Source organism: Poecilia latipinna, unplaced genomic scaffold (assembly GCF_001443285.1).
Source record: "Poecilia latipinna isolate Pla-1442-1.1 unplaced genomic scaffold, P_latipinna-1.0 Scaffold655, whole genome shotgun sequence".
In the NCBI taxonomy this organism is placed as follows: Eukaryota; Metazoa; Chordata; class Actinopteri; order Cyprinodontiformes; family Poeciliidae; genus Poecilia; species Poecilia latipinna.
The window spans coordinates 160,177-174,994 of NW_015113271.1; the positions used below are offsets into that span (position 1 = coordinate 160,177).

A 14,818-nucleotide genomic window follows, 5' to 3' on the forward strand; every position below is an offset into this window, starting at 1 on the left:
AGAACCTCTGAAAAGGAAACAGATTAGTCTACCACTTTATCTGGATGGCAATAAATTGGCCTCCGATAATAAAGTAAAGACACTAGGTGTTATGTTTTTACCTGGTTATGTTTGCTAAATCCCATACTAAACAGGTTTCTTAGACTTCCTTTCATCTCTGGAATATTGCCAAAATTAAAAATGTCCTGGAGTCTTACTGAAAACCTATTCCATATTTTTTTTTTACCACAAGGCTGGCCTACTGTAATTATTTACTATTAGGAAGTCCACAAAATGACGTCAAAATCGTTCAGCCGATTCGGAACACTGCAGCAAGAGTTCTGATGAAAATGAAGAGAGATAATATTTATCCTATTTTAGCTTCCCTTTACTGACTCTCTGTTAAATCCACAATATAACTGAAGATAAAGCCCTTAATAATTAAGTTCCATAATACGTCATTAGGTCTTATTGTTCTATATGTTTCTAAAACAACAGTTTTTTCTGAATTTTGGCCTATTCCTCCTGATAGAATTGGTGCAACTAAGTCAGAATGTAGGCTGCTTTGTACATACACACTTTTTCTGTGCTTCCCAAAAATATTATCTTATTAAGATCAGAGTTTTGTGATGTCATCTCCTTGAGTATACCTCTATACCAGACTGTTGGGATTGTTTTTCCAGACCTGCCAGGATCTGGTTTTACTTTCAATTGTAAAAACAATCATTACAGCCAAACATTTAATTTTTTTTGCTTCGTCAGACAACAGCGCACGAATCCAAAATTAAGGTCTGTCCCAGACACTGAGTGATTTGCAAGCTCTAACCTGGTTTTTAAGGTTAGCTTTAGAGGTGTGGCTTCTTCCTCTCTGAATGGCCTTTTAACTGTTGCTGTTACAGAACTTATTTCATCCAGGATCTCCCAAAGTTTTTCTGCTTTTGCGTCGGCATTGATTCACATATTTCACACCAAAGCACGTTTATCACTGGGGAGCAGAATGTGTCTCCTTCCTAAATGGTAATGACAAGTGGATATCTTTATGGTGTTACAAACAACTGAACAGATGAACATGAAACATTCAGACATCTGTGAATTTCACCCAAGGATGAAGCAGACTTTTGAAAGTCAATCAGTCAATCAATCAATTTTATAGCATTAAGTAAATTTGACTGTAGCGAGGTGAATCATCCTTACCTAACAGGACATACAACATAAACACACATTAGATCTAATGTGATTAAAAGTGACCAGGCAATAGAAATAATAAAACAAAAACATCCTGTCTGAACGAGACAAGAGAAAAGAAAATAAAGATAAAAACTGTTAAAACTATGCTAAATCAAATTATGGAGACTGATGGCATCAGGGACAAAACTGGGTTTATAGCTTAGTTTCATATTTAGAGGTAAAATATCTGTTTAGGAACAGGGCCTGAACTTGCAATGCAGAGGGTGAGACGTTTTCTAAGATGGACGTAGATAATTTGTGTACCTTTCCGAAATATGATTCTGGGTGTAGCTGCATCTCACCCGTCCACTTTCTTTCTTCTTCATATCTTGACTGATGTCTCACGAGTTCCCGTGATGTCACACGAGAAAGTATGTGAATGCATTCACAGATGAATGAAAGCACTGACAGTTCATTACACTCAACCATCCTAAATGAACCTATCAGAAGCTTACAAAGTCATGACATCATCATCTGGATTTTCCCCAAGGCATGCTAAGCTTCTGAAATTTAAGAAAGCGAGTTTAAAAATCAGAAAATCCTAACTGACACAGGAAATTTGATTTGATGTCAGACAGTAAGAAGTAAGGAAATTCCATCCACCTTACTTCCTCAGTTTGATAGTCCGCCATGTTCAGTCCTAGCTCTGCCTTTTTGAACAAACAGCAGGTTGAACTATTCTCCTTAGACTCTCTAGCTGGTTTCTAGAAAGATATTGTTTGTTTGTGACACTGTTTGCAGTCAAGCCCTGTGAGGATTTATGCTTGTGGTTTCTCAACCAATTTGAGCTTATCATCTCAAAGCACTCAGTGCATTTTTGCAGGTAATGCTCTTCAGTCATATCAACAAAACTGCTTTTTCTTTTTTTTTTTCTCCAGATAAATTTATGTGCACAAGCTGGGCTTGGTGATCAAAGGTTCTGTAGTATCTGAGTGTGAAAGTGTGATCAGGGGTCAGACTGATTGCATAGGCTTTCACCTTTGACTTTGCCAGCTTATTGCTCTATTGTGGAGCTGTCACGCAGGTAATCACACTGAGCATGCGCTCGTCTTGCTAGCAGTTGTGCTCTTTGTTGCGCAACATAATGAGTGGGGTGGGTATGATTTTTAGGCAGGAGCAACTGGATTAAGAGTCAGGTTACCGTTGGATAAAAGCTTGATCTGATAAAAGAAAACAGATTGGCGCAGTTGCCCTCTTGTTTTTCTGCTAAATTCATCTTACTTGCTGGTTCTTGTAAAAGGTTTGGTAAAGCTTCCAAGTTCAGAACTGACTTTTACCATGTGGTGTGTTATGCAACAGTTCATCAGGGTCTTGATGCATCTGGCATCCATTTGTCTCAGCCTGTTCCCACAGAGCACAAAGTTGTGTCTAAATCACCAGAAAACAAGATGTACAATTTTTGATTTTAGTTTATTTAAAAGCATAGAAGACAGGATTAAAAAAAACTGGGCAGCAAATCAGAGAGAAGTTATAAAAGAAATAGGATTCAAACAATCAAGAGCATACAGAAATATATTTATATATTTATATGTACACACACACACACACAATATATATATATATATATATATGTACAGGTACAGTAACATTCCTAATCTCAGAAGCAGGTAATGTTTATATTTACAAACTATTGGTGAAGGAATCTGTGAGGATATAAGAGTATAAAAGTAAAATATCAAAAAACATTGCAACATTCAAGAGGAGTAAGCAGACACTACAACAGTTCTGTCAAGCTGCTAAAGTTTAAAGCTGAGTGAATACAAAGTTATTGCATAGTATCCTATAATGATGCAGTACCAGGTTACAAGGGAGACAAGTGGTTTTCTCCACGCCTGAAAGTCTTTTTAACGCGAGGGACGAGGAAGACGGTGCCATCCGTCGACTGCTGCAGAGAGTAGTCCGACGTAGAGTACGAATTTCCCTTCTCGTCTCTCAGCATGCTGAAGACCTCCAGGTACAAGCTGTTCAGCTGCCGCTTCATTTCCTTCAGGCTCGTCACGTTCTTGCTCTTCTCGTCCAGCAGACAATCCCGCTCCTCCTTCAGCGAGTCCAGTTCGCCCTCCAGGCCCACAATGTTCTCCATCTTGCGCTTGCGGCAGTTCTGCGCCGCCACCTTGTTCTTGCCTCTGCGGCGGATGTCGCGGACGAGGGCCAGCTGGGCTTCGTTCAGCTGGTGCTTAGACATGAGCTCGTTGAAGTCGTCCACGGGCAGGTTGATTATCATGTCGACGGTGAAGGGGATGTTAAGGGACTTGGCCCTCAGCTCGTCTCGGGTGAGACGCACGTCTGAACGTTTCTTGGATTTGTCTTTGGTGAAAGGAGCACGGTCATGGCCGCTGTCCTCTGCCAGGTCTGCGTTGCCTTGCTTGGGTTTCTTTTCATGCTCTTGCGGCTGCTCGGTCATTTCTGACACTGGTTCTGATACCGTGAGGTGATCAGGTTCAAAATTCAAGGAAAACATCTCAGAATAGTCAGATTGTGCACTGCCGGGGTTCTGGTCCATCTCCTCCATCTCTGAATCACTGTAACCAAAGGACCCGCTTCCGTACACAGATCTGCCCGGTGATCTTTCATTTGGACTCCCATTAGTGGAGACTCCCGAATCCGAGTCTAGGTGCTCCGCTGTCAGACTCTGTTTGCTTCTGTCGAACGAATCTCCAGGGGAGAGGCTGTAAAGTTCCATGTGCGTGAAGGCGACTTTGTTTGGAGAGTCACACATTATTTTGTTTTCTTCTTGGCTGTGCTGACTCTTGCACTCATCCTGCTCAGCTGCAGGATAAAACACCCCACCAAAACCTTCTCCGCTGAAGCTTGTATCCACCTGGGGGGTGTCCACTTTGATCTGTCTGAAAGCATTTGACGGAGCCATGCTGGGAACGCAGCCATCGAATGTATTCATAAACTCTGCGGGGCCAACATTCAGACTGTTTGTTTTGACATCGTTGATGCTGTTTAGGGGGTTAAAAATAGGAGCTTGGACTGGGGGATAATTTGGATAGCTTGGAGTCTGTGCTTCAGCGTTGGCTGGGAGAGGGTATGTTGTGGTCTGCAGCGTGTCTTCCATTTGCATGTTTAGACATTGCTGGAGGGAACAAAAGGACAGACGAATTAAGGAAAAAAAACTTTTAAGACAGGAATTAAAGTTAGATATTACTAATCTAGATGCAAGGATTACATCTAAAAATATACACATTTATGCAACGTTTTACCTTGAACACACCATCCCCACTGTAAAGTGTGGTGGTGGCAGCATTATGCTGTAGGGACCCTTAACTTGGGTCAGGAAAGCTGACTGTAGCTAATTATAAGATAGAGCTAAATACAAGGCAATAAAAAATAGTTACGGGCTGCAAAAGACTTTAGACTGAGAAAGAGTTTCCAGAGCTACGACAGTGGTTTAGATTAATGTTTCTAAGTGGCCTACTCAAATTCCAGACCTAAATCCAATTAAAAATTTATAGATGTTCCAAATCCAATCTGACTGAACTTGAGCTGGTTTTTTTTTTTTTGTTTTTTGTTTTTTTTTTGAAAAGAAAACATTATGCGACAAACGTTTAAAAACTTGAAGCTGTAATGGAGAGACTGGTGGGTCAGTACAGAAATGACTCGGAGCGGCTGAATATATACGCATCCCACACTTTCTGGAGTTTTATTACTAAAATCTTTCTGCAACCATGTATCATTTTTCCATAGTAGTAGTAGTCAAAGTCAAAGAATCCAAATATAGTAGAATGAGATTTATGCAGGCAATGTGGCTAGCTATGAGAAATTTCCTGGGGTGTAGTTCTGCAATGCATTTCCTGTTTTCTGATTTTGTCATCACGTAAGTGAAAAAGCCATTTTTAGGTAGTGAGACCTGAACCGGTTCCACAACTTCACTTATGTCTGACAGGAAACAACTGGTGAAGCTAGTTTATGACCACATGCCACCCGAATATACAGAACCAATTAAATGACAAAATGTCATCACTTCATGTGTAAAATCTTCAAGAACTATACAAATATATCTCATACAGTTTAACTTTTGTCACATCAGTGTTACCAGCTGTTGAACAGATCTGTGACGTTACATTGTGATGTCACATTGCGTAAATTAGAATATACCTTCCAATGAGGCTCGCTTGTCAGATTAAAATTACCTTTTAAAAATAACAGATATAAAACATACTTTTAATTTACCCCACTTTATGCATTAAAAATGTTTTGTTGTTGTTGTTTTGATGTAATATTCTTATCTGAAATGTGTTTTAATAGCTGTAAATAACAGAAATAAAGGCTTTAAAGCATAAGTCTGTGTGTAATTAATCTATATAATGTGCTTCATTTAATGAGTTACAGCAATATGTGAACTTTCCAGTAACACGTTGCTATATTGACTGTATGGTAAAGATATTAGCTCAGTCTACTGACTGGCATGTCGTGGCCGCAACAGCCAGCCTGCTGCACCCATTTGCTGATGCAAATAAGAGGTGCAGCTACTGAAAAGGTACAGTACGCAAATCTTCACCTTTCCACCAGTAAGCAACGGCTTCAAGTCTGCCGCGCCCTCTCTGGTTCTACAGCCTTAAGCCAAAAGCTATTAAATCAGTTAAGCTACACTGCAATGTAAGCATACCCATCTCCACTGCTTAAAGGTCCCAACAAGGAAACCTGAGAACGGCGGAATGAGCTGTGAACACGTGACTTGTATGACCCCCACCTCCACACACACGCACTCACAAAAAAAAGCATTTGTCCCTTTAATACCAGGCTCCAGCTACTCATGCATTCTTTACTTTTTTGTTCTACAACACAGGCCTGTGGTGTTACAAAACCATGTACTAAAGCTCATGTATTATACCTGCAGCTCAGGGAGTGACAAAAGCTCCAGCAAGGCCTCCTCCAGATCGGGAGACATTCTCTGTGGCGGAGTCGGCTGACCTGAGGACAGTGTGTCCGGCGACAGAGCCGGCTGCTTTGGGGACATCATCATGGGTACTGAAACATCTGGCGCGTCCAGGCAAACCGGGGGAGTCTGTGAGATCGGAAAAACGTGTTAAAACCAACAAGTTCTGCTTCAGGCTGAAATTTTGGACTTGTGTATGACTCTGTTCTTACCGGAGTTTGCTCTACGGGAAACGTCTCCGCCAGGAGCTGCAAACACTCATCGAACGACATGCTGTCACCTGTGTCCTGTGTGAAGCCGGCATTCTGCAACAGAAGTTGGACATTAGGCTGTTAAATTCATTGTGGGACAGCATCCATTGAAGGATGATTTTGCTTTTAAACAGTTCAGGTCTCCTTAGAGAAGCCTTTGGATCACATTACATCGATGCAGAGCTAACAGACCCACCTATGTGGCACTAATTATGCTAGAAGAAGAGGTTACCAAGCTGCAGCAGAGGAACAGCCTATCAGACGAGGTGGGAGTGTCACAGCCCTAGCATGAGTGATGATGGGTCTTTCTTGTACCTGAGTAACCGCCAGGGGTGTGATGGTCGGCTGCAGAGGGGCGCTGGGTGGCGGGCGGGGTATGTACTCTCCCGTTTCCTCATCCAGCTGCAGCTGCGCCAGCAGGGCCTTCTCCTGCTCCTGCATCAGGTGCAGCTTCTTCTCCTCCTCAAGCTCGCGCTGCCTCCGCAGCTCATGCTCCTTCTGGCGGTGGTTGATGTCGAACACCTCCCGCCTGGCGCCGAGATCGATGTCCTGATTCCACAGAATGTCTATCAGGTCCATGTCCTGGGAAAACAAACACAGATCAACTCAGAGTGCTGCGAGCCTCTCCGTAGTCCTGCAGCGATACCACAGGCTGGAGTGAGTGGAAGAAAACCGAGAGTCCCTGGTGTGATATACGTGGCTGCTGCTCCTGCCACACCCTGTCGCCGTGTATCAGCTCACCGACAATAGCGCTGGCACGAGTGTCAAGGGGAAGAAGCCGAATGAATAATAAATGTACTTGTCTGTTTCCACTGATGCCACCAGACGCCCACGAAATCTGTATGTGATTCTTGTATACCCATCTAATTATACAAAGGTGTGAATCCTTTTTGTTCCACAGAAAAGCTGAGGGTAATGTGGTAAAGGTCAGTTATCTGTGTTCGGTGGTAAAAAGAAGAAAAAAAATAAGGGTGCAGAAACCCGCCATAAATGTTTTCAGCAAGGTATAAGCTAAAATGATAACCACGGCTATATTACATGTTCAAATTGCTTTACAGATATAAGATAATGAATGGATTATTGGTGATAATATTGATAAATGTAGCATTTATTATTTTGTTTCTGAAATATAGGCTTCAGCAAAAAGGAAAAAAAAATAGACATTATGCTTTCATGCTTAAAATTGGTCAATATGGTCATTTTCAGTTAGATTTCTAGGAGCTTTTTTTTTTGTATTTTCTATGGATTATGTTTCTTAGAACATTAAACATTAATTGGAAAAAAAACCCAAATCATCAGATCAGACCTAAAAGAAAACTGGGCAACTAGCTACCATTACTTTCTGCTGCGACAGAGCCGCCGCCGTCGGTTGCTTATCAGACCTGCCACTTGTAGCGTTAACCTAATGGGAATAATAGGTGGAGCTCCTTCAGTTTTCACACCATAACTGTCTGCACTCGTCTCACTTGAAATAGTTTCCAAACGGGTGAATTTGTTTTGTTTTCTTTAAATGTTCAGCAACAAGTAGAGGAGAGGAGAGGCAGCCATACTCATCTAGTCTTTTCATACAGCCTGAAAAAAACATGGTCACTCCTGCACTTTCTCTTCATCTCATTAAAAGGACTTTAAACCCAGAGAACCATGACACAAAATTTTGTAGAGTGCTTTAAAAAAAAAAAAAAAAAAAAGACACTAATGTTGAGTTTGACTATATTCAACTCCAAATTGAATAGTCCTTTTATTACAATGTCAAAAAAAACATGTCGTGACTGGAGTTGGCGTCTGCTGTTTTACACTGCATTTCCCTCCCCCTATATGTTGCTGCGAACTGTCAGCTGGCTGAATGAAGGCCAGCATACTTTGAAATGTTTCCAGGCTTGTTAAATACGAGTGTTGTTTAAGTATAACGTACTAAAACTATTATTAATATATGTTAGAAGTAGCATTAGTAATATTGTAATACATGTTTTGCAGCAGTAAGAATAATTTTCGCTCCTTCTATTTTAAATAAAACTGATTTGATCTTGTTGTGTACATGTAAATTTAAAATGCTTGAAACGTCGCCCTCCTGCCGTGTCTACACAGACGAATCTTGTCCCCACGATTACATTCACATCAGCCCACATGAGGCTCAGCAAGACAACAACTCTGAGGATAAACTGTTTCCTGTAGATTTCTCCCTACAGGGCCGAATGTTATTTGGCCATTTTTTAAACAACAGTGAGGAAGATAAATTATTCTGCATCTCTCCTCGGCTTTTTCACTAGACTTTATTTACAGAAGGAAACAGTTTCACCAAGCCTCAGGATGTTGCATAAACACGAGATAGGGGCGTGCATGGAGACCACTAAGCATGTGACTGATTGGTTCCTCTGTTTTGCTTATAAAAAAGAAACCACTTAAGGCTTGAGCTACTTATTATTCTGTTATATGAGCAGGAAAAAGGAAACCGAACGGGAACTAAAGCAGAACAATGCCCTATAAAGAGGGTGTTGTTTCATTTTTTTTTTCTTTTGACCAAAGCTTTCTTTCTCTATTAATGAAAACCAACAGATAAGTATATATATTTTTGGACACTGTTGACACACTCTTTCTGACTTTGGCCTTGCAAAATAGGAACCCTCTAACCCTCTTTGCCTCAGTGTTGCATCAGAACCATGACCGCTAAACGGATTACACATTACCAAGGCTGCCTTGTATAAATCAGACTGCCCGGCTGAAAGGTGAGAGCACAACCAGAAATTATGGCATCTACCAGAATTAGGAAGTCCACTGAAATGTGTCTGCGGGGTATCTGAAGGCACAGTTGTGGTTGTTGATGTTTTTCCAAGCGTGAAAAAAAAAACCCAGCGTGTTCTGTTCAGTTAGTCACGCCTTTTAAACACTTCAAACAGGTCATACAAGTCCCTGAAAAACACCCTGACCTAAAAAGCTCGCTTAGACAGTGGAAACGCTTCGCACTTTTACTATGAAAGCGCAATTATACAAGTCCGCCGTGTCAAACATTTCGAACCGTGTGTTCCTTACGTACAGCACATGAGCCAGATGCAGCATTTTGGCGGTGAAGATGTAAAATAAATTTTTTGTGTGACATAGATTTCCAGTCTGGCACCAGAATATGGAAACGTCTCCAATTTCCTGATGTCTCTCCTTGACAACATGCAGCCATACCAGTCAGGCAACTGTTCCCAGAGTTTAACATAGGAAAAGACAAAGTACTATTAAAATACTATTCACGTCAAGTCATTCGTTGATTATTTTCCACGTCAAGTCTATGTATTAATTGCCTTTTTTTTTTATTTCATTTATCTAACCACGCAGGCCTCAAACGCTGATGGCTTATTACACCTTGTTTCATTATAGCTCGATGAACAATCCACCCTTAGACCCGCAGTGATGAAACTCAGTGAGCAGGGGCGGCTCCAGAAAGTTTTTAAAGGGCCAGTTAACGATGATCTCAAGGACTGAAAGCCATTATACAATTTCAGGAGTTTCATCATGTGTGTAGGTGTGGGCAGTGGGCCTTAAAATGTAGGTCACTAAAATTAGCTAAATTTAATTTATTCGGAAATCCGGAAAAATATACCCAGTCAACCTTTTCATGGATTATGGGTTTTATTCAACCTGTGTTGGTATTAAAGCCAGTAAGGACATTTTACATAAGTCCATTGAATGAAACTGACAATCAGAAGCTCATTTCCAACACCTAACAGACCCATGTCTATATATTGGTTTAGAAAGTGAATAAATGTTGCAAATAGTTGAAACTAGTCTCTTTCTTTCCTAAAAAGACAAAAATATTATTCGTATATTTAACAAGATTTTTTTTCCTCAGTCTGGATTGGTCCAAAGTGGACCGGGGCTCACTTCGCTTCCTACGGGGCCTATTAAGGTTGGGTAAATGCTACCCACCTCAGCAAAACCAGTGGAGCAGGCCAGGTAGTGCTTAATTTCAAATGGGCATAACAAAAAATATATATATATATCTCAAGATGTGCAAAACATCCCGCTTTTTATACAAAGTTGTTCTGATCAAAACTTATAAAAGGCATTTAACATAATTTCATTTACCCAACCAGATACAACATGTGGCCAGTTGACAATGCCATATGGGGCTCATTATTTAGCCCATTTCCTACCTATATGGGTTCCATAAGTAAGTGTCTGCCTAAAAGCCTATAAGGGAGGCCAGCAAATTTATAGGGATGGCTACTGCCCCACACCACCTTTCTGTCATCACTCAGCACAAGTTCCAAAACAACCTATTATGATTTCATCAACCTAAATAAAGTCAATTTAAAAGCAGAAATAGCTCAGATACGCAAAAAAAAAAAAGAAACGTCTTCTACAACAGACACATGTAAATATCTGTGTTTTTGTGGGTTTTTTTTTGGAGTTACAAAGATCAGTAAAAAAAAATAAAAAAGAAAAAAGCTGAATATCAAAAAGATCATATGCTTTAAAAGGAAAAAAAAAACCTTCACTGTGGTTAGAAGAAGCTTGTGTGAATCAGATAAGGGATCACATGCCTGAAGGGGAGGAAGGGGGAGGAGGAGGGCATAATTATGAACAAACACTTGGAGTCCAGGTTGTCTATTTACCAAGCTTCACCTCAGCGAAGAGGAGGATACATAGAAAGACCATATCTTTAAAACACCAGAAACCCTAATAAAGACCATATATGTCCCTTTTTTTTAATTTCCTGTCGGTGAATAAACGTCACAAGAGAAAGATTCGCAGAACTGAAAGTGCAGCTTTTTTTTCAACCATCATTTACTTTGACAGTGATTGGTTTTATATTTATACATTACTACATCATAACTAAGAAATAGTGAGCAACCACGTCTCGAATAATTAATTGAAAGACAAAATAAATAATTATTTAAAACCGTTTAGTAGATTGTATAAGAAAAGAAGTTGGGTGGGAAGGTTTATCTCAAGTAGGAATCAGTTTTTTTAAATAATTTTATTTACCTTCTGAGTTGAATGCATCACCTCCATTTCCATCATCATAGAGATCTGTCCTGTCTATTAAAAAAGAAAGCAACAACCTTGTGACCGATAAATAAGCGTGTTAGTCCCCAAAGGCCAGGTTCAAAAATGGCGAGCGGTCTAGAGCCAGTCCTGTCCGCCGGGGCCGCCGCAGCTGACTTTCGGGAAACCTTGCTTCCTCCGAAGCTTGTGAATATTACGGAACCGATGGTCCTGCCCACCGAGCTACGGCGCCGGGATCGTCCCACTCACGGCGACCTATGAGGCTGGAGATAATGACTCCGCGCGCATGCGCATGGAAGCGACTGATAATTACTGTTTAACACACTCACTGCCAACCAGTGATATTGTAAAATACAATTGCGTCTATTTTTAACGTATTAATAGACTTTAACTCAATAAACTAAATAAATAATATGTCATCTGTATCAAATATTGTTTTTTCTAACTAATTTTGAGCAAGCTCACAAAACAACTGGAGAGTCTGTCATATGATATTTTTACAACTCTTTCATCATGCAAGTATTATCTAGCACAATAGCCCCCCCTGCTGGTGAGCTGTTTAGTAAACGCCTTGGGGTTCAAATGTCCTCTGAAAGTCATTCAGTCGCTCGAATTTTCTTTTGCAAAGTGGCACAAGTGTGGCGAGTATCCAGCTCCTTTTACCTTGATCCCCCTAAAAAGAAATGCGGTGCATCAGTTGCCCTCAGACGTAGAATTAGAGTCAACCTGTGTGTAATTTAATCTCAGCATAAATGCAGCTGCTCTGTGAAGGCTTTAAAGCTTTTGTTAAAGAACATTATTGAAGAAACAGCATCATGAAGACCAAAGAACACAGCATGGCACAACGGAAAATAAACCATAATCTTGCGAAAGTATTGACACCGCCTGAACTTTTTCACAAGTTGGGATGAAAAACCACAAACATCAATGAATTGTTTAAGTCATTTATGTGTTAGATAAACATAGGTGAGCAGTAAGAAGTTACATTTACTCTTTCACAGTAACTTGAGTAGCATTTTGGTTAAAAAATACTTATTTAGCAAAACTTGAATATTATTATTTTGAAGTACTATTAACTGACAACCATGTTTGACTACTTGACCCACCAGTGATCATTTTACAGAGCAAAGAAAAGACACATTTTAACCAAACATGCACAGACACACCTAGTTTGTGGTAAAGTAATACTCCTTTTATGTTCACAAGCAGTCTTCTTCTTGTGTTATTTTGCATCTACTAGGCCTCCGGTGCAAACTGAACTTACAATATTATAGTATTTCTCCTCTTCTCTTCTCTCTGGAAGTATTTTTGTATTGTATTTTTTAATACCAGAATTAACACATTATTTATATTTTTTCATCTCATTACATAATGTCTTTAAAGAAAAACTAGCAGTTTCTCAGAACTTAATTATTCATTTCAGTAAATCATTTTTTACTCTTCCTGAGTCATTTTGAATGATTAGCTTTTACTTCTGCCTGAGAAAAGTATTTTGAAGTAACACTTGCCTTACTTGAGGACAATTTCTGCTTATCCTACCCATATCTCTTTAAACAGCACAAAGTTGTGTTAATTATTTAGTGGATCGGAACTGATATGAGTAACTTTCAAGTCTTGCCTCAGATTCGAAATTGAATTTACGTCTGGACTTTGACTAGGTCATTGCAACACATGCATACATGATTTGATTTAAACCAAGCCATTGCTCACTCCATTTTTCATTGTGAGACAAGTCATTTCCCCCGTTTAACAGGTTTTCTTCTAGGATTGTCTTATGTAGTTCAGTCCATCTTCCTGTCAATGCTGACCAGTTTCAGTTTCTGCTGAAGAAAAGCATCCACACGGCATAACCCTGTCACTACCATGCTTCACTGTGTAGATTCTATGTTCAGGGAGATGTTGTGTCAGTTGTCTTGTCAACAGTAAGTCTCTGTGTCTCCCCTAGTGTAAGTACTTGGCAACTTCTTTGATCTTTTTGCTTGACTTGTCATTTTAGGTGAGTAGTTTTTCTAAGGATATTGTTTTATAACTTAAACCGCTTCATAACTTTCTGACCTGTCTGCTGGGTGATATTCATGGTGGAGTCATGGAGCCCCAACAAATCTCTCAGGGCTTCAAATTATACACAGGTGCAGTGTATTGACTACTATTATTTGCTCCTTTGTTCCTTCATTTATTTTTTCCCTTCCTTATTTCCTTCCATCATTCCTTTCTTCCTCCTTTCTATCCTCCTTTTTTATACTCTTTCCTTTCTTTGTTCCTTCCTTCCTTATTTATTTCCTGCTTTCTTTCCTACCTCACTTCCTCTGGAATTTGAAAAGGTATGGATTTGTTTTACCTTGAAAAAGTATAGGAACCTTTTTATCTTATTTCAGTATTTGGTTACATTAACATAAAATTATTGTTTTAAAAAGCTTTAAAAGACAAAAATAAAACAAATCTGAACATAAAAAAAATGATAGTGCTTATGATAATAATAAACACAGTACCAAATCAAAACAGGAAAAGATAGAAATCATTCAATGATTGATGCTGTTTTTTTTTTATTTATTATTATTTAAAAGGATACCAGTCACAGTTCACAGTTCACTCTGGTGGGAAGGAGCCCCATGTGTCCCATTCTTGTATGATAAAGCTGTTTGAGCCAGGAGAAGTAGTGCGTAAGAGGTGCTTTACAATTACAACTTGATGCTCCACTAAGCGGAACTACTAGATCACTAAGCACCCAAGGAGCCTGACCAAAAATACAAAAAAAAAAGAAAAGAAGGTAACAGTGACACACTGTGAGCACAGCGTCTAATAACAGAAACGGCAGATCATATATCATTCTACATTTCATGATTATTGCAGGTTGCATGTTACGCGGTAAATAAAATGAGAAAGAATATTGCTGAACATGTTAACGGCATGAAATGGTAGATAGTTCCTGATCAGTCTGAATGTATGCAAGTTTGCTTTTGCAACTCTGCTCAACATCTTGACATTCTTGTTATTATTAAGTGAAACTGCAGCATGAACCCAAGATACTCTACTTCTGAGACGTGTTTGATGACTTGCCCATTTATTTTTAGACATTAATCCTTACTGTTAAAGATTGTAGTTCTTCAAAACTGCAACACATTTCCTTACGTAGATTCTTTTTGAGAAATTGTACGTTGTGTTTTTTCCTAAGGTCATGTAACAGTTTTGGCTTTAAACAAGCTCGATTTAGTTGGACTTGGGACAAAGATGACATTTTGGATTATAAACATCAGCATCATGAATACCAAAAAAACACAATGGCCACTTTTACTCACTCTGCTTCTGCTTCTGTACTCTCCAGTGTTGGATTATTTGCTATTATAGCAACTTTTAACTTTATGTCCTCTTTGTTTTTTTTCTTCAAAGAAACTCCACTTGGTCTGCTGATCTGTTTCCCTGTGACGCCTCCCCGAAGGAGGGCATCAGCTGACAACCAACAACCCAGTGTTCTCCTTCGTTA

The 14,818-nt window shown here is 39.7% G+C and overlaps 1 protein-coding gene across 1 annotated transcript; it reads right to left on the reverse strand.

Annotated features, from left to right (window-relative positions):
- Positions 1-2,597: 2,597 nt before the first annotated feature.
- Positions 2,598-11,558, reverse strand: nfe2l2a (nfe2 like bZIP transcription factor 2a). Its single transcript, XM_015043879.1, has 5 exons — positions 11,317-11,558; positions 6,658-6,924; positions 6,304-6,396; positions 6,047-6,220; positions 2,598-4,288 (listed from the first exon to the last, which is right to left on the reverse strand). Exons 1-5 carry the CDS (start codon positions 11,353-11,355, stop codon positions 3,008-3,010), a joined length of 1,854 nt encoding a protein of 617 aa, XP_014899365.1. The 5' UTR covers positions 11,356-11,558; the 3' UTR covers positions 2,598-3,007.
- Between the last annotated feature and the right edge of the window lie 3,260 nt (positions 11,559-14,818).